Source organism: Salvelinus sp. IW2-2015, linkage group LG8, assembly GCF_002910315.2.
Source record: "Salvelinus sp. IW2-2015 linkage group LG8, ASM291031v2, whole genome shotgun sequence".
Classification (NCBI taxonomy): Eukaryota; Metazoa; Chordata; class Actinopteri; order Salmoniformes; family Salmonidae; genus Salvelinus; species Salvelinus sp. IW2-2015.
Genome location: NC_036848.1, coordinates 44847169 through 44867442, shown reverse-complemented (window position 1 = coordinate 44867442; position 20274 = coordinate 44847169). Strand labels below are relative to the sequence as shown.

Below are 20274 nucleotides of genomic sequence, written 5' to 3'. Positions count from 1 at the left end.
CAAGTCTCTTTCTTATTGGTGTCCTTTAGTAGTGGTTTCTTGGCAACAAATCGCCCATGAAGGCCTGATTCACACAGTCTCCTCTGAACGTTGATGTTGAGATGTGCCTGTTTAACTTGAATTTATCTGGGCTGCATTTCTGGGCTCGTAACTCTAATGACTCTGCAGCAGAGGAACTCTCGGTCTTCCTTTCCTGTGGTGGTCCTCATGAGAGCAAGTTTCATCATAGCTCTTGATGGTTTACGACTGCACTTGAAGAAACTTTCAGAGTTCTTGAAATTTTCTGGATTGACTGACCTTCATGACTTAAAGTAATGAATGACTGTCATTTCTCTTTGCTTATTTGAGGTGTTCTTGACATAATATGGACTTGGTATTTTACCAAATAAGGCTATCTTATCTACCAACCCTACCTTGTCACAACACAACTGATTGGCTCAAACGCATTAAGAGGAAAGACATTTCCAAATTAACTTTTAACATGACACACCTGTTAATTGAAATGCATTCCAGGTGACTACCTCATGAAGCTGATTGAGAGAATGCCAAGAGTGTTAAAGCTGTCATCAAAGCAAAGTGTGGCTACTTTGAAGAATATATTAGTTTTGTTTAACACTTTTTGGTAACTACATGATTAAAATGTGTTATTTCATAGTTTTGATGTCTTCCCTATAAATCTACAATGTTGAAAATATAAAAATAAAGAAAAACCTTGAATGTGTAGGTGTGTCCAAACTTTTGACTGTACTGTGTATCTATATATACATCACGTGTGTGTATAAGCCCAGGATCCTTCCATTATGTTTAAATTAAATATGGAGGAGTAGAGTCTGCACTACATTCATTACCATCCCTTCCAGAGCGCTTGTCATCCTGCTGATGCTTAATACCTGAAATGGAAATGTCCTGCTTACCAGGGTAATGCTTACTGTACTCAGTAATTCATATCTCAGTCAATAGAATATGCAACTGGTCATCAGATCATATGATGGCAGTCCCTATTCTCAGCCAATTGGTCCATCACTGTATATTTGCAACATCATTGAAAGTTCTGGATGGTGTGCTTGTGTTCAGGTTTTCAGACCGCAAAGGGAAGGGTTGATGATATGATAAGTTATTCCAGTCTTGCCAATGATGACCACATGAACGTTCATTGGATGAAGCCTACAGTTGCTCAACAACATGACTACCGTCTCCATGGGCGTAGTCTTGGAAATCAAGAGCTGCAGGGGTCAGTTCAGTTCAACTCTAGATAAACACTCTGAACTGTCCACAGCAACCCTCCTTCCCGAACAGACCACACAGACTATTTTCAGTTCAGTTCATCTGGTGATGTATGATAGCTCTGGCTCAGCTGGGACTAAGAGCTTTTCCACATGAGTCATCGCCAGTGTGGCCCATATATCATATGGGCCACACTGTAGTCAGTCACCGTCAAACCCTGGAGCAGCCAGACAAGCCTGACATTGATCTATACAGTATGTAAGTTGAGTTTAAATTAAAATACATACCGTCAGCCATTAATTATCTCACTCCAATGATGTCACTAAAAGAATGAAGAGAAGAAACACCAGAACCACGGAAGTTTGTCAATGTTATTCCTTTCAAATGGGTTTAGGAGAATGGATCCTCCTAATCTGCCATAATGACTTTGTGAGGCTTGTGGTCTTGCTCTTTGTGTGGGACAGTATAGCACCCCACTGTGCTGTATGTTGAGCTGTTTTAAGTCAGGAAGTGAATGTCACCGGTGGATTCATGTATTTTTGGCCAATAGAGAATGTAATGTCAGTGTAAAGTGAAATCAAAGCTTTCAATTGTGTGCAATTCCAAAGTCCACGCACACAGGCCTATTTGTCCTTGGCCGATGACATACAATCGTGCTTACCGCTCCTTGCCACTGTGACTGTGTATTGATGTGTGAAGTGTTTGGGAGATTTGTACTACTGAGGCAGGGTGTCCTAGCTAGGGCACTATTCTAGCATTTCGATTGGTCTGCACTTTAAAGCAATTCAATAACGGTGTTTACTAAATTCCTAGCTTTGATGAATTCCTTTAATCAATGGTGGTACTAAATGCTTCCCCAGAAAATAGATGAGTTAATGACGCATTATACTCTATTGTGAAATCTGTTTTGTCGCAGTATACTGAAGGTTTAATCCTGTTTCATTGCTATCGCCTATGTTTCCTCTTATTGAGAGCTTGACCATTCTATGAAGAAGCAGGAAATCCATTTTTAATAGAAAGGGTAATTATTGTCTGAGTGCAGACTTCTGCAACTGAGTGCTTACAATATTTATGCAGGAAATGATTAAAGGGGATATTGCTGATCAACAAAAGTACACAAAGATGATGAATACTACAAGCCAATGAAAAGGAATTCTATTCATAAAAACATGAATATTTACCAAAATATTATGATGTCCATATGCTATTGAGGTACATTGTTTTTGTTTTTGTTATTATAGTTCTATCAGGGTCTTCACTTTTAGAGTAAGACACATGATTGTGATTTTTCAGCTTTTCCTTTTCCCCGAAAAAACATGTCGTTCTTGTGTATGTTTGTGTGAGATACATTCTGTGCACTGATCACTGTCTGAAAGATTCTCTGACATGCCATAAGTATGTTAATGATGCTAATAACAATGCTCTTTGTTCTCATTGTTATATTGATAGACACCAAGAAGTATGCATGATACAGTCAACAACCTTTTCAAAGTAAACACTTCAAAATCAAATATATAATATCTTTAAATGATTGTCTGTTTGCGGTATATCTTAATTAGTCATCAAGTCCTTGGATGTGCTCTAAAATGTTCTGTATGTGTAGTGTTACTAAGCGATGTCTATTAGGCCATATTTCATGTTATTAATATCACTATGGCCAAGTAGAGAGCAGATGACTCATGTGTGGTGATCCGTTATTGCTACTCTGAGTGATTTCATGAACCAATTATAATCAGGAGAGATGGAGGGCTGTTAATCCCCCTCCCCCTGTATTCAGTTTTAATCAGAACTGCTTTAGTTTAAATTCTCAGGTTGAAATTGTATGATCTAAAATTTACAATAAGATAAAATATGACAGTTGTATTTTATTTTATTGCCCAGCCATGTATTAGATATATTCTCAGTGCCTTTTACATAGAACATCTCCTTTTCTTACCAGGCATTTCATGCCAGTATCATGTGGCAACTTCTGCAGAGAATATCTAAAAAATATATATAATTTATTCAAGATGGATAAAACAAACAAAAAATAACAGTTTACCATCTATATAGTGCATCTGTGTTCATGAAATTATTTTCTCACTCCAGGATTAGATTACTAGGTTTATTGTTCAACCCTTACAATATTTGGTTCTTTAAAGCAATCTACTAGAAAAGACAACAGACATAAACTATATCAATGGCCAAGCCATATCCAATTCCTGAGGCCAGATATTTTTTATCATCTTTGGCCATTTATCATTTCCTGAAATGTCTTTGTGTCAATCTGATGTCACTGTAATTCCCTAGCTTCTGAGAGGCAATGTTAATTTACCATTGCTCTGTAAAATTAATGAGGTCAGTTGATTGACAGCCCACTCAGTCTATTGCCACATGCCATCTTCTGGTATTCAGTGGCAGGTAGCCATTAGTGTTGGGCCAGTAACCGAAAGGTTGCTGGATCGAATCCCCGAGCTGARAAGGTAAAAAAAAAWWGGTCGTTCTGCGCCTGAGCAAGGCAGTTAACCCACTGTTCCCCGGGCGACGAAGACGTGGATGTCGATTATGGCAGCCCCCACCCACCTCTCTCATTCAGAGGGGTTGGGTTAAATGCGGAAGACACATTTCAGTTGAATGCATTGTTGTACAACTGACTAGATATCCCCCTTTCCCTATTTACTGCTGTTTTCAGACCCATAAAGCATATAGAGCGCCAATACCACGGTACCACTCGTGCACCCGCCTCCACCCGTAGCTGTTAATGGACAAACTGAGACTGCATGCAAGTAAGTTGGCTAGTCAGGCAGCCCAATGCCCATTGGGTCCTTTTATAGTTAGTAAAAAGCCAACACATTTTGTGAATGTTTTTCATTCAATTCAGCCTCCACTCTGCATTAGTGATCAAGACTGCTGAAATACATTTTAATATGTAATCTAGAAATTTTGGACACCATTTGTTAGTAATTTCCATACTAAAACGCAGTGGAAGATTACAAGATGTTAAAGTGTAATGACAGTAGCAAAAAAATAWCAACAAATGCCTTTCTGTAGGCCTATCGTGCACTCTGACAATTGAAAGTCTAAAGTTGGGACCTGAAGATGTATGATTGAGACAGTCAAGGAAATGAACTTTGCTGACCTCAGGGCTTCATTATTCGCTATTAATAAAAATAAAAAAATACAATAAGGTGCTATCAAAATACTGTAAAAAATTATAGATAATATTGAAATATAAATATTTAAAATGTGCTCAATCAATGGTCAGTAGAAAAGTTGCCAAGACTAATATTAAGGGTAGTTGGTAAAATTAAATCTAGTTCCAGAGTGGTGTATTTGACATTGTACTAATAATATGTAAATAGCTCATGTAAGCTGGACCAAACTTCCTAACGTATCGGATTAATTCAAACTATGTACAACACACAAACTGCAATGTATGACTGCTCTGGGAATGTTGTAGAAACTGCTTCTTGTCCTGTCTGTGTTTTTCATCGGTGGAGGAAAAGTGATTGCTGTATCGTGCGTGTTTGTTATTTCTCCTCATTGAGTGTGTATGTAGCCTATTGTAAACCTTCCCTCTGTGATCTTCATGTTAACAGTACACCACCCTGATGACGGACTTCGTGAATCYTATGTTTACCACCTCTGTGTTTACACCATGTTGCACATCTAATAAATGTTCACGATTTTATACACCACCAGTGTCAAGAGTTTATGTAGGCCTTAAAGGTTTACAAAGGCTCCCTTAACATTATACACCTTCTAAATAGTGACCAATATGGGCATATCACACTAGCACCCCCTGTGGGCTAGGAGTATGGTGCATGTCTAATGTGCTGTACTGTAGGTAGTAGTGGGTGACAGATGGTCTGTTTAAGGCTGCTGAGTCATCAACTAATGTCTGTTACATTACCCTGGGATGTGATGAGCATTACACATTAAGTACAAACCCTTTAGTTCCCACTGGCCATGTACATGCAAGGAGCTGGACCTTAATTCCATACACACAACCATTTGATCTATACTGCTCCCGTTGCATGGAAATCGAAACGGATCCATTAAGTGGCATTATTRTTTTGCACGCGGGAGAGCTAGAGAGGAGTGTGCGCTTGTACACACACGACTTAACAAGTATGCTGTCCAGAATGGGCAGATTGGAAATCAGACACTGGATCTCTTTGTTAGAGGCTATTTCTGTTCCATGACAAAACTGGCCTCTTTTCCCCTGAGAATGACTGCATAGCAATGACAGCAAGCAGGTCAGGAAAACTGATTTGAGTTGTTTGGTAACAGCCATCATTAAAATCCAAGCTTTATTCCTCATTGCATTCCTTGAAGACTCTTAATTAGCAAAGAAAGTCCACACCTCTTATATAAATGCATTTATTTAAGTTAATCATTTTTCCTCATTTAGTTGAATTTGCCATAACTATAAAACAATGAATTACAAGCGCTGTACAGTAGACCAACTCACTAGTAACTGCTGTTGCTTACAGTATGTACATAGACAAACGTACTGTATATACAAAGATATACACTTAAATGTTACCTCCATGCTGCCTCCCTTGCCACTGATTTGAATCAATCAACCCAATTTTCCTACAGCAAAAAAATAAACAAACCGTATTCAATATCCCAAATTACAATTTCTTGTGATCATTAATTTGGTTTATTAGTCATTTAGTCAATGCACGTCCCTCACCTAAACTTGAATCACAAATTGTATTGACAATGCAAATCAAATAAGTAAATAACTTTGGCACATTGTGCTATGTAAACATTTCATCCAATTAAAATGTGGCTGTAATTCTAAGATTATTTTTCTCCGTAATTCCTAAAGTGAACAGCAAACTTCATTTTCACACAAGTCTTACTAAAAAGGCTTTATTCAATACTTGAACAACCGTTGCCACCATGTAGACAATGTTCACACAAGCAATCCCATTTAGTACTGTAGGCCTCCCTCTAACCATCTGAACTTTCACATTTGAATTGTTACAATTGACATGATCTCTGAAATTGTTACAATTTCAACAGTGACGTGATGGCAGACAGAGCTCATACCATGTGCAACTTGTCATAATCCTACTAACCTCTCTCACATGGGAGGTTACAACACCCAATTCTCATGATCCCATAGTCCTGCTCACTCTGAACTGCAGATACTGCAGGTAAAATATGGGATGTTACCTCTATCCCCTGCTCCACATCTCTTACTGTGGGATACCTCATCTCTTTGGCATTTTTGAAATGCAATACCTCCACACAAGTTAGAGATGGGAGCTGTTGCATCTGTTTTGTCGTTGTGATGCTTGTTTCTATACTGATGGTGGTTGGAGTCTKCCTATGTATACGAAAGTTTGACCAGAATGGTGTAGAACAAAGGGATATATGCATATATAATGAGGGCTCACAAAATACAGACAGCAAATATTACTGAATAATTAGTAATTTGCTATTCTAGAATAAATTAATCTATTGAAATTGGGGGCATCCCAACCGAGACAAACAATGCCATGTCAATGGATGAATCTTTGCTTTCGTAAGTCGTTATAGGCTCCTTTGGCCATCACATTAGCGGTGGTTTCTGCTGCCCCTCAGAAACTAACAGTAACGTTTAAAGTACCACATAAATCACAAGCTAATGTAATAACCCAATCAGAATAGACCCGAAGCAGATGCGAGCTAAATGCACAACAATGATACTGAAATAAGAACATCTTATTGCTTTTCTCCCTTGAGTCCAGTTAACTATAGCCGAATGACCTGCCCTCCTTCAAGAAACCTGTTCACTAGTGCACAAAAACACATTCCCCTTTACAGTATGATGGATATCAAAAAAGGCAAAGACATCATTCACAAAGCATGCGTGCAATGTCGAGACAAACAAAAGGACAGGGGAAAAAAGACGCTCAAGTATTGGTACAACATGCAACACAAGGCCCTCCCATGTAAATGCTGTCTTTGTCGTTTACCTCAGATGAAGTGTACTTTTCTAAAATGGCAAATCACAAATAGTGACAATAAGGACTCCAATGTATACATACACTGTGTGTGAGAACATTTCAAGAACACTTATAGAACTTCTAAGAATGGAAATGATGGTTCCAACATTACCCTGTAATAAACTATTTACTCATTTGTATGAGGTTGTTACCATGGTAACACACACTGAAAAGGGAGAAGGAAAAGAAAATTGGTACAGTAAATAGATACGTTTTTACTCACAAGAGCACAGTCAAGCAACGAGTATAAAGAAATATCAGTTCAATTTACTGTGTAACTTAGTTGATTATTCTACAGTATAATTGAACAAAAAATTATTAAATGTCTGTTACAAATAAATCAATAAACATGGACACTGTACTGCTTTTGCAAAGGAAAAAATACATGAATGAAATATATATATATTTTTAATGTTTTCCATTCAATTGTGATGGGAAAAAGAATGAAGAGTCGTAGCAACAAGTGCTACAATCTGATGACCCAGCAGCGATACATCCACACCCTCGACAACTCCTGGCCCCAAAAGTATCCATGAGAGACCCGCGAAGAGCACCCTTCTGATCAGACGACGCACCTTTTTACAACACGTGTGACAGGAGCAGGATGAAAATTCTGTATAATTGTAGAAGAAAAAGACTGATTTTGTTCTCTCCATCTCTTTACTGTTCACTCTGTCAGAACAGCCCACCAATCAGTAGAGAAGTGTTTCAGTGAATGAAAGGAACAGTGCGTAGAGTCCTTTCCTTCTACCAGCAGGACTTTTAAGGGGCCAACCCCAACCCCAACTGAAACCATACCAAAACCATCAGCTTTCTTCCTGGGCCGTCTCGGTCTAGTCAGGGAACCTCTATGGAATACGTCTTTTACATTCAACAAAGATAGATTACTTGAGAGAGAAAAAGGACAACAAAATAAGTCGCATCCATTTCAGAAACGCAGTGAACTTCAGTGGAAAGAGAAATTTTAAAGGAACACGTAAAAAAAAAAAATTAAAACACCCAGAAAGTTAATTCCATTTCACCTGCATTAAGAAGAATAACATTCACTTTCCAAAGAGCAGGACTAAAGATGAAACACTGAGGTATATAGTTGAATGGAAAGCATCATCATCCCACTTGGTCTGTAGTTTCATATCCTTCCCTCTGTGTGTTGTTGCCCCTCAGGGGGCCTCCGTCTGTCCGTCCATCTGTCCGTAGTTGTTGCTGGGTGGCTCTAGTCTATGTGGCTCCGGGGAGGAGAGCAGGAGGTGGTGGTGGAGGAGGTGGTGGGGATACTGTCTCTCTCTAGAGTTGGAGGTTGAGAGTGAACTTCCACTGCTGGTTGAGGTTGGGGCTGCACACCTCCACTGTCAGCCCCCCAGTGCGTGCACTGTGGCTGTCCAGGCACAGGTTGCTACCCACGTGCCGCAACTTAGAGTTGCTCTCAATCTGCTCCCATTTCTGGAGACACACGAGGTGGGGACAGGAAGGGGGGAGGTGGGGACAGGGGGAAATAAGGGTGACAAATCAGTCACAGGTTTGTATGTACTGTGAGTACCATAATRACTAATGGTTTCAATTGACAGTGAGTTTATGGTGAATTATCTACAATGCATATCCAAAGGGATCATCCCAATCCATCATAATCCACATTCCATGGCAAAACAAAATTAATGTTCTATTACCATGCTAACTGCCAGACTGCGGTTAGTCACTTTCATTTACTACTAGTACTTTTTGATCGATCTGATCCGTGGTGCTCAGCTCGCTCACCTGTCTGCTGTCATTTTCCCTGCAGCCCTGCAGCTTGATTTGTGAGCCTGCGGTGCGGTCTACCACCGTCAGACAAAGGTCCATGTGCTTTACTGACTTGTCCTTGGTCAGCGCCCATTCCTGCGGACAAAGAGTGGGACACAGTGAATTTGCTACATTGGCACAGTTTAGGTACTCCTGAATTATTATACAGATCCATTTTTAAAGCGTTTGTCTTTGTCAAGTGTGAATATGTGATGTATGTTGAAAATCACACATATTTACACTAACAGTGGCTGGACTCCCAGAATCCCCTCCTCCAGCTTAGTATATGATCAAAATGGATTTCATCAGTATGAATCGGAGACACCCAATCAAAGCATTAGTTTACTGTCCAGTACAGTACCTGACCAACTCTTTGACATTTGCACTGTGACCCTCTGAAAAGCTGCGGCAGTGTTTTATTTATAAAGTAAACCCACCTCATTGTGTTACCCAGCCCAGTGCACAGCTTGGTTATGTGTAATGGATCTGAGCAGTACCTGAGCCCTGAATGATACCTGATTTCCCCCAGCGTTGTGGCATTCGTAGACCCCCACCACTCCGTCTGCAAAGTGTCCCAGCGTGTCTAAGCAGTTACCTCCCTGCTGCAGAGCGCCGAAGGCAATGTCCTGATGGTCAGGGACCCTGAAGGGCCAGACACACAGCACAAGTCAAGGGGATGTCAAATCACAAGATGTGGGTATATGCCACCCACCGCAGTCTTTCCCCTAGTTTAATTTCTAAGTGGCAAGCAGCAAAGGCCCCCAAACTATGTCCTGCCTATATAATGGTAGGGGAAACAGTCAACAGTTATGTCTTTCCATTCAACTTTGTCCGTTTTCAAAGCAACATATTGCTGGTCCACTGTGGTGGTGTGGTCTCTCTACTTACCGCAGCTCAGGGTACACGTTCTCCAGGTACCACTTGAATGGCTGGCAGCCCAGCCTCTTCTTCATTTCCATTCTGCTCTGAATGCTGCCAGACACACAGAGGAAACCCATGACTCATCTAATTACCAGCCATCTCAGAGAGACAGACAGCCATCRGGGGGCAACTGAGATCACTACTAAAACTGGGTGTACTARCTGACCTTCTGGAGGTGTCAGAAAAAGGGACATTTTGATATTCTATACAAGCTCAGCAGGGCAGTCTGCGATGCCATCATGGGAAGAACGGTGTCTGAAAGGACACTTACTTGCCATAGGGCACATTTCGGGCCGAGGGCACAGCGGCGTAGTAGAAGTTCTTAAACTCGTCCATCCACACCTCTGCTGCTCGCCTCGTGTTCCTGTGGACGGACAGACACCATGTTAGAATACTTACAAAAATGTGGCCTTCCTGGTTCTTCCAGTCCTTGAAATAGTCACTGATTTGACCAAATCCATTTCATGGTACAGTAGCTTAAAAARTATAGTCAATGTTATAGAACCTCTGCTTGGAGGTTCATTTGATCATATCTATTATTTCTTCAATGAAGGATGCCTGTCAAAATAATTTGAACAGGGCAAGAGAAAGTGATGAAGCGGTTCAAGCTTCAGAAAACACAGGAGGAGAGTGACAGTCCTCAACTATTTTGAGATAAGAGCACACACCCTAAGACTTGGCAATCTGTGGGGTTTCCAGTGCTGCGTGACAGACTGGCAGTGAAGGAACGTTCACTCACTCTCATCGCATTGATGAATCACTCTGATGTGATGCATACTTGAACAGTGTTGACACTGCAGGGGTGAAGCCAAGATGAGAGCAGAGCTGAGGCTTCTGCTCTGACTGCGCCTCTATTTTAATGACTGCAGCTCAGCTAGACTTGAACAGCGGTATTATGATGTGAATTTCAGAGGAATGAAACAMGCCCTCTATGGGCTACAACCGCAAGTTATGTCATTTGGCTAGCAGGTATTCACCCCGCCGCCTCAGCTTGAATTTCATTGGATCTTTGAGAACGGTAACGTTAAGGGGAAAATAAGGGGAAAGTTAGTGGTATAACTCAATTGCCAGTTGTTAGCCTGTACAGTGGGTATTCTTTATGACTCAAATTTCAAAAGCCTAATGTACCGTCACTCTGGTTGGTTGTTATATGACAGTATGTAGAATAGGTTTACACATATTGGACTGAAGAGGGCAGACTTTAGCCAAGTCTAAATCACATCACAGGGACAATCAATAGTCACCTAGCAAACACGGTGCCACTGCCCCCAGGAAAGGTATATGGGTGCTGCTTCCTGAAGACGTGTCCCACTCGACTGCAGGGAATGATCTCTAGACTGCCGCCACACTGCCACACGCGGAAAGAGATCTCTGCAATGTCCAAACACAAAACACACATATTAATATAACGGTTTATGGCAAGATTTTAGAGTTACATTTCATTGTGATATAACTTCCCACGGTTGGTACCTTCAATGTCAATATTTGGCATTAGGATCCCCATTAGCTGTTGCAAAAGCAGCAGCTACTCTTCCTGGGGTCCACACAAACCATGAAACATGACATAATACAGAACATTAAATAGACAAGAACAGAACTACATACATTTGTTTTTTAAAGGTACACGTAGCCTACATATCAGTACATACACACAAACTATCTAGGTCAAATAGGGGAGAGGTGTTGTGAGGATGCTTTATCAGTTTAAGAAAACTGGGTTTACTGATTATTTGAGCATAGGAGATGGATCAGAGTTCCATGCAATAAAGGCTCTATATAATACTGTACACTTTTTTGAATTTGTTCTGGATTTGTGGACTGTGAAAAGACCCCTGGTGGCATGTCTGGTGGATTAAGTGTCTGTCAGAGCTGTGTGTAAATTGACTATGCAAACAATTTGGGATCAACACATTGTTTCTTATAAAAAGAAGAAGTGATGCAGTCAGTCTCTCCTCAACTCCTGGTTGACATATGGACATCATAAACCAATCCAACAAAAGTTAGAGTGGGGCACACTTCCTCTCCCATTCCCCAGGCACACAATGTCAAACAAGCTCAAGCGTTCCTAGTGTTCTGTGTCCTATTACCTAGATTCTCTCCGCCCCACACATCCATCATCATGTCGTACTTCCCCAGCAACTCAAAGTAGTCCTTGTCCATGACAAAGAGTCCGCCGGCAATCATGGGAGTCCTGAGAAAGAGGTATGACCGAAAGTACAGTTCGTCAGGGTCATGAGACAAAACAGTGAGACAGACTTAGCAAAGTCAAGCCAAGTTCAGCTCTCCTACAGTCCTGTCATCAGCATGTGATGCACAGAGCCTGGCCCTGTAACCTGGCAGCAGCAGGGGCTGTGGTGTCCTGTCCTCTGGCTGTCTGGAGGGAATAATACACCACTTCTGCTCAGAGGCCATTTTGTTTTTTAAAAGGAAGAAAAACATAATGAGCATCTTGAACTAGTCTGCTGTTGTACTCTCTTAAATGAACTTTTGGGAAATCCATGGCTCTAGTGGAAGATGTCAGACTAAACAAATTATGAAAAATGACTTGTCACCCTTTGGGTTAATTACCATCACCTAGCGAAGAGGAACAAAATGCATTTTAGGAAATTAAGGGCCAAATTCAAATTCTAGCCTTTGGATATCGATTAAATGCTGCCCTCTGTTGGTAAACCATGTTTACTGAGAGAATGCATCTGACATTGGGTTACTTAGTAAAACAATCATTTCTGTGAGCTCATATTGATTGAACAAATCAACGTTTTTGCCCTCTTTTCTGATCTACAAGTGATAGAATTGCAGGAAAATAGGTCAATGTACTAAATCTATCCTTTAACAGCAATATCCCCATCAAATCTCTTCTCCCTTATCACCATACACAGTTTAAGACAAAGCTGGATAAGATGATACGAACATCTTCAATCACCTCTGCCTTTGTTTACTGCACTCGCCGATGTCAGGGACAAAACGGGACAGAGACTTAGAGGCTCAAAGGCTCCGGGTCTTTTTGAGGAGCATTGGCCCGTATTCCCCAGAGTYCTCAGTTCTGACGCTGCACACTGATACTGACATCTAATGCTGCCTGCCTCAGCATCTCCTCCAGCAGGCCCAGATGCGTAGCTATGAATTATTAGTAGAGGTGAGGCTGGCAGGAAAGGGCAGCAGAAAGAACAGACAGAGCAGAGGGTGGCTTACTTGATTGGAGCAGTGGGGTTTCCTTGACGCGCCCTCCTCTGCTCCAGGGTCATATAGTCCCACTTGAAGACCAGGTTCCAATCAAATCCTAGAGGTGGAAAAACATACACCAGGTACAGATTAGGTTTCAAGTGATTTCAAGTGAATAAGAGTTGAGTCATTTTGACAACAGGAAAAAGCCYTGCTGGTTGTCAGATGTGATTGTATTCCTACTAAAATTTATATCACACACAATGCCTATCTGATAGATCACATATCTGTGGCATTCCCTCTATTTTCTTATGGCTGTACATAACACTTCTCATAAGCCGTATAGAATACACAACGACACCGTGCTAATGTTATCTGCCTATATCCTTGGACGAATCAATCAAATAGTTTCCATTCCAAAGGGCATTCCCATTTTCAAGATTTATCATGTACTTATTCTCTTCTTTGCTTTCACACACATGTGCACGCACAGCTAGCCAGCCAGCCACACACACCAAAAAACCTAGACATCTTTGGCAGAAGGTGACATTGGGCACCGAGTGGAAAACTGCAGTGTGATTTTCCTAAAGGCCAGCCTGCCCTAGCGAGGAAAGGAAAGCTGCTGGCGTAGATGAGTGGGATTTACCTCCTTTGAGATCGGCCGAGGCGCCTACGTACTGGAAGTTGTCCATGTTGATGACGTCGATGATGGGGGAAACAACTCGCGTTTTGTCCTGTGGGAGAAGTAAAGAGAGATTAAGATGAGACCACAAAGATCCAGAGTGTTCCGCTAGATTTTGCTACATTATTTTCCAGGCGGGCCACAAAGACTCCCAACATCCAGGCCCCTCTGCCACCAAAACTGTTAATTTAAACCAAAAGAAGCCAAAAAGTATTTTATGGGGTGGGCATGGGGGCAACAGAGGTAGGTGGTCTCTCAATTCAAACCAATTGAGAGACTGTCCACTGGATCTGAATTCAGCATTACTGAAGGACTGAAATATTCAGTAAAACCACAGCATAATTTCAATCCAGGCACTGGATAAAAGCTATAACAAAGTTAGTCCAAAACAGATCTACGGCGAGTCAAACATTTGCCCAAATTTGTACTTAAATATATGAGCCTAACGCAGCCAGAACACAAATAGATTTCCAAGAGGGAAGTGGATGATTTGCTGAGAGTGACATAATCAGATGGATTGAATCATTTCAGAACTATTCCAAGTCTTTTGTTGGAACAACAGAACTACAGCAGTGACAGTGTTCCATGGAAGATTGGTCAAACCAACGGTGAGTTAGAGCTCATTAAATCATATTACTTAGTTTTCCTAAACTGTGTTCAGACCCGACAGCAGTAAACAAGTGTTGAAGCCAAGTGTACGCAGTAAAAAAATAATGGAAAACTCAAGAGGGGTTGAAAAGCTGTGTTGTTCTGTTTGTTTGCAAGCACGTGTGTGTGTGTGTGTGTGTGTCTCTTTGAACCGTCCTTGCTGGGCATGTGCCCAACAGGATGCACGTCCTGGTGCAATGCACTTGTTTGCTAGCGGAGGGTGCGGCAGCTCCTCCCCACAACTGAGTGACACGTACACGTACAGTAGGTAATACTCTTAAAGCTTGTCGATATTGCATTCTTTAGCAACTCTAGTCATGTTTACCCTACCTGGCTGAACCCCAAACTGTCCCTCTGTCTGTGTATCCATTTAAGAACCTTGAATGTGTCTATCGTTACCTGTGCTCGTCTTAGCCCCTCTGAATCACCAATGTCTGTCAGTGTGTTTATCTGTCAGTCTGTCTGTCCGGCTGCCCCCCTGCCTGTCCGTCTGTCAGTGTGTCATTGTGTGTGTCTGTCTGTCTGTCTGTCCACCTGCCCCCTGCCAGTGTCTGCATGTCTTTGTGTCTGTCTTCCTGCCTGTCTGAGAAATCTCCAGGTGCGCTCTCCTCTCTCTGCCAACACAACAACTCAACAGATCAGCGCAGTGAGCAGCAGATAAAATGCTAATAACAGGATAACGGTAAGCGTCTGAGCTCAGGCCATAGTCAGCGGTGGCTGCAGCTTCAATACAATGCTGAACATTATGTGTTCCGGTGTGTGTGCACTAAATGTCAGGTGTGTGCGTGTTCTGTGACTGTGGGACAGACACACTGACCTCAGCCACTCTCTCCAGCAGCGGTTCCAGCCAGTGTTCGTTACACTCGCAATGGCTGTCCAGGAAGGTGAGAACACTGGCAGTGGCTGCGTCGGCCCCCCTCACCCGAGATCTCATCAGACCTGTGGAGGTGTCAACAACATGATGTAATCTACAAATACACAATGGGCTATTCATGTGTGTGCGAGGCTCTAACTTCTTTATCTAAGTATACGTATTGCCCAGCACCGGTTCTCTGAAGTTTGGGATGTGCATATCACCAAAATATGGTTAAATTATTAAAGTGATAGCTACAATGAGTGTACAAAACATTAGGAACACCTGCTCTTTCCATGACATAGTCTGACCAGGTGAATTCAGGTGAAAGCTATGACCCCTTATTGATGTCACTTGATCAATACAGTGTAGATGGGGGAGGAGAATGATTTCTACAGTGTAGAAGGGGAGGAGAATGATTTTTAAACCTAGAGACAATTGAGACATGGATTGTGTATGTGTGCCATTCAGAGGGGTTAATGGACAAGACAAAAGATTGCTTTTAAACGGGGTATGGTAGTAGATGTCAGGAACACCAGTTTGTGTCAAGAACTGCAACTCTGCTGGGTTTTTCACGCTCAACAGTTTCCTGTGTGTATCAAGAATGGTCCACCACCCAAAGGACATCCAGACAACTTGACACAACTGTGGGAAGCATTGGAGTCAACATGAGCCAGCATTCCAGACACCTTGTAGAGTCCATGCTCTGACGAATTGAGGCTGTTCTGAGGGCAAAAAGGGGGGTGGAACTCAATATTAGGAAGGTGTTCTTAATGTTTTGTACACTCAGTGTATTTAATTAGTACGTTTTAATGGACTTCTGAAGTCATCTAGTATCTTTGCTGAAGTGCTAGCTCATATTAACTTTCTTTGATCCCGGGTTCGATAATCAAATTCATGCTTAATTGGTTGAAGGGGGCAGTGTGCAGTGTGGGATTGTGGAGTTGTAAATGAGGTAATCKGTTTTGAAGAGATAGCGATAATGAACAGAGGACTGCAGCCAGGTATTTTTGGCCCAATGTTCTTTCTATTGGACAGCACACAAAGCACTTTTCAAAAATATACTCTGCTTGTTACAAACTCTTCATTGTTCTGGAGTGTATATTTTCTCCCCATTGGCCCCTATAAACCTGTTCAGTGCTTTTCATGAGAATTGCCCTAACAATCAGGACTCTGTTTTAAACTCAATCCTTTCCTAGCCCAAATAATTTTTCTCTGCTTTTACAACTGGCAAATCACTGATTAGGGTACATGCAGCGTTGGACAAGGTCAATAAAAATGGGCATCAAATACTATGATGAATGAAGCCTGACCACTCATTTCCAACTAACAGTTTTATTCCTTTTCCCATTTGTCCACTCACCTTCTCGTCGATCATTTCGAAGAACCCGGATCTTCTCAATTTTCCCCAACAAAGCTCCATCCTCAGCTGAACCACGAGACAACAAACGGTTATTAAAATAAACCATCTATATACATATGTCAAATAAACATCTATATAGGCCTTATAATGGGTTTATGAAGACTTTATTCAGTTCTGTTTCATATAAAGCGGGACCAAAGGTTTACGCAGTGGCCCAGACACTGACGGACAACTCTAGAACGACTCAAATATCAAAGTAGCTTCAATCTATCTCAAAACACTTTAATGTACAACATGAGACCTTGATGAAAACTATGGAGGGAAATAAAAAAAACATATGATAGGTGTGATGTCTGTTAAAGTGTCTGGAGTGCGCAGCCATCAAAGCCCAAGCAAGAGGCATGTGCCCTTAGGATTGGGGGTCACCCAGAGTTGAGAGGGAGGGAGGCTCGACAATGGTTCAGGACAGGGGCTTTAGTTTACAGACTGGGTGGTGGGGGAGAGAAGGGCCTGGAACCTCTAAACCAGTGCCAGTACTGATCCAGAGTGACAGAGGCACAGGGCAAAAGAGAGAGTTAAGACCACTCATCAAACAGAAACTCACGGTTGTCGCTGTAATCGTCCACCAGGATAATCTCCTTGACAAGGTGTGGGGGACTCTTCTTAAGAACACTGGAGGGGGAGGGAGGGAGGGTTAGACATGGGTTAGTATCTCCAGGCCTAGCCTGTTAGTGTGTGTGTGCTCACCTGATCACGGTGCGGAGCAGAGCTGAGCGGGCCTCATTGTGGAAGGTAATGACCACACTAGAAGCAGGCAGCTCAGTCTTCCACTGTTTATGCCGGCAGCTGAAGGAGACAGGAAAACARGCAAATTCATTAGGGCACTGAAAACACACTCAATGGCCAAAAAGGACCAATTATCTATCTTTTAAACAAGATTTAAAAAATTAGCTGGTGTTGTGTGCTCCAACACGCTGGGTGAATGTATTCGATCTGTATCCTATATAAAAAATAGGCTCTATTTTGCACACACTCTTGTGACGGTTTGGTGAAGATGTGATCGACAGCAAGTCTTGCTTGCTTAAGCGATGGAGGCTCAGACAAGCCCCTTAAGATTTCAATATGACAGAGATGGGCTAATCCGCTAGAGCCCAGTCACCAGCAGCTTCGGCTTTGAGTATGGGTGAGAGCATAGAGGTTCCCCACGTCAAACCCATCGACACAGAGACTGCCCATGACGAGCCTCCTTGGAGAGAGGAGAGAAGATGGAGAAATGGAGGGACAAGAGTAAGGCTTTGACGTCAATCAATGCTTCCTAAAGGAGTTACAAGACAAGACACGACTCTCCCTTTGCAGGAATCACTCCAGGCAAAAAATAGCTGCTCATAGTTCCCAGAGCAGAGGTCAACTATGGGAGTAGTCCACATTGTACAGAGCACAGCAAGTACTGTATCATCCGGGCCAACAAAAATACTCAAATACTGAAAATACTCAGTGTATTTTCAAATAAAAATATTTAAAAATACCCCAAGCATTTGAACCCAGGTCTGGTTGGTCTTAGACATTTATTTGGAAAAAAGTAAGCTATTTGAAAATAGAAGGTGAATTGGACACGTCATTTGAAAATACTAAAATACACAGAAAATAAGTATTTCAAATATAAATACTTAAATTCCTAACCCACATTACTGTTAGGACTGCATTCGCATGAAAGTCCATGCTGAAGGCTGCTTCTCTGTTCTTCAAATGGATGTAAACCAGTCTAGTAAACCATCCCAGGCTTAACCAAGCCCTTGACACCAGCTTGCTGTTCCATCAAAAAAAACTGTGGCACTCCCTTTTCATTGCATAGACAACAATTAGGATTCATACTTCATGTATGGCATGTAATGTAGCTCCCTCTGAGCTCTGTAATTAAAATGAGGTGTCAGTAACAAGATACTGTAGGGAGGGGATATAAAAGACAAGCACAAATGAAAAACAAGCACAGCTGATGAGTTGCTTTGTATAGTCTACTGCCTGGTCCTTTGGTGGCCTCACTTGCACYCCGTTCAGCGCTTCATAATGTAACTGGCTCACCTTCCTCATTAAATATGTATCCGTCAGTGTACACTGAGAACGCTTCATTAGAATTGGAGAGAGTGGCCAAAACGGCAGACAGCGGTTACCGAGTCCACGCTGGGTCGACAACAGACCATACATAAAACATTCCAATTAAGACCTGCGGCCTCCAGCAGGCCTCCAGCATGTCTCCTGCCATCCAKGTTAATGGTCTGTCTGAAGATTCAAGAAGCCAAGCAATTTAAGCTGGTCAACAACAWCAAAAGGACACCGAAATAAAAGGCATCTGTTGTGACAAGAATCAGAGGAGGCGGAATCTCTCATTTAAGTGTTCGATGGTGCTGGGCAGACAGCCYCAGGCAGTGCAGAGACAGGAAAGATGGCGCCGTACTGTATGGCTGTCATCTTGCGAGCTCGGACCCAACTTTGCTATTTTGTGATACTTCTGGCGTTTATCATTACTTTTTTTGCACAACATGRATCTCCTCTGCACTGGTCTCTTTGTGTAATACCGACTCAATTTTTAAGCTATCCAAGAGGAAACGCCGGCGAAAGAGAGGCAAGAGAGGGTGAGCCCTCGCAAGGTGAAGGCTATCCAACTCAATGGATTCTCCATTCCCCCGAGCGGACAGGACATCGGATTCAGGGAAATTGAGAGGGGGAGTGGTATGCCTCTTCATCTACAGCAAATGGTGTGCCGACTCTGGCGCAATGGAAGTCTCGACCCATTGTTCACCCGTCTTGGATAACCTGATGGTCAAATGCCACCCGTCTACCTGCACAGAAAGTTTTCATTTGTTATTGTGACTGCTATATATATATATATATACATCACAATAACAAATGAAAACTATCTATCTATCTATCTATCTATCTATATATATATATATATATATATATATATATATATATATTATATATATATACACACTGTGTGTGTATGTGTATGATCAAATGATAAAAAAATGATCAAATTTAAGACGGAGAATAGTACGTTCATTACCGGAGATAAATAACGAAGTGCGCTCCTCATCGGACAACGCTACGAACACCACAGCCAAAATGGGAGCCACTTACTACAAATTCTACAAATTTTTCAAAAAACAAGCCTGAAACGCTTTAGAAAGACTTGCCATCTAGTGGAAGCCCTAGGAACTGCAATCTGGAGGTATTCCTTTTATATTCCCATTGACAGCCATTGTAATAAGTGGTGAGCTGGAGAAAAAAAAGGAAAAAAAACTTCTGGATGGATTGTACCTTCAGACTATAGTTTTTAAACAGCTTGGAAAATTCCAGAAAATTATGTCATGCTTCTGATAGGCTAATTGACATAATTTGAGTCAATGGAGGTGTACCTGTGGATGTATTTCAAGGCCTACCTTCAAAATTAGTGCCTCTTTGCTTGACATCATGGGAAAATCAAAAGAAATCAGCCAAGACCTCAGAAAAAAATTGTAGACCTCCACAAGTCTGGTTCATCCTTAGGAGCAATTCCCAAATGCCATAAGGTACCACGTTCATCTGTACAAACAATAGTACACAAGTATAAACACCATGGGACCACACAGCCATCATACCGCTCAGGAAAGAGACACGTTCA

At 41.8% G+C, this 20274-nt stretch overlaps 1 protein-coding gene across 3 annotated transcripts in view; it reads right to left on the bottom strand.

The window, feature by feature from the left end:
- Nucleotides 1–5570: 5570 nt before the first annotated feature.
- galnt2 (UDP-N-acetyl-alpha-D-galactosamine:polypeptide N-acetylgalactosaminyltransferase 2) overlaps nt 5571–20274 on the bottom strand; it is a 103415-nt gene continuing 88711 nt past the window's right edge. For 2 of the 3 annotated variants that reach the window (XM_070444954.1, XM_023993499.2), the window contains exons 4-16: nt 17361–17459; nt 17218–17285; nt 16614–16679; nt 15215–15336; nt 13714–13801; nt 13098–13185; nt 11993–12096; nt 11150–11276; nt 10177–10269; nt 9873–9956; nt 9482–9626; nt 8961–9080; nt 5571–8648 (exon numbers count right to left, since the gene is read on the bottom strand). In XM_070444954.1, coding sequence (XP_070301055.1) covers nt 8493–8648; nt 8961–9080; nt 9482–9626; nt 9873–9956; nt 10177–10269; nt 11150–11276; nt 11993–12096; nt 13098–13185; nt 13714–13801; nt 15215–15336; nt 16614–16679; nt 17218–17285; nt 17361–17459 — 1360 coding nt within the window. In that variant the 3' untranslated portion in view covers nt 5571–8492. The remainder of the gene's footprint in view (nt 8649–8960; nt 9081–9481; nt 9627–9872; nt 9957–10176; nt 10270–11149; nt 11277–11992; nt 12097–13097; nt 13186–13713; nt 13802–15214; nt 15337–16613; nt 16680–17217; nt 17286–17360; nt 17460–20274) is intronic. The other variant, XM_023993500.2, reaches the window with a different exon arrangement.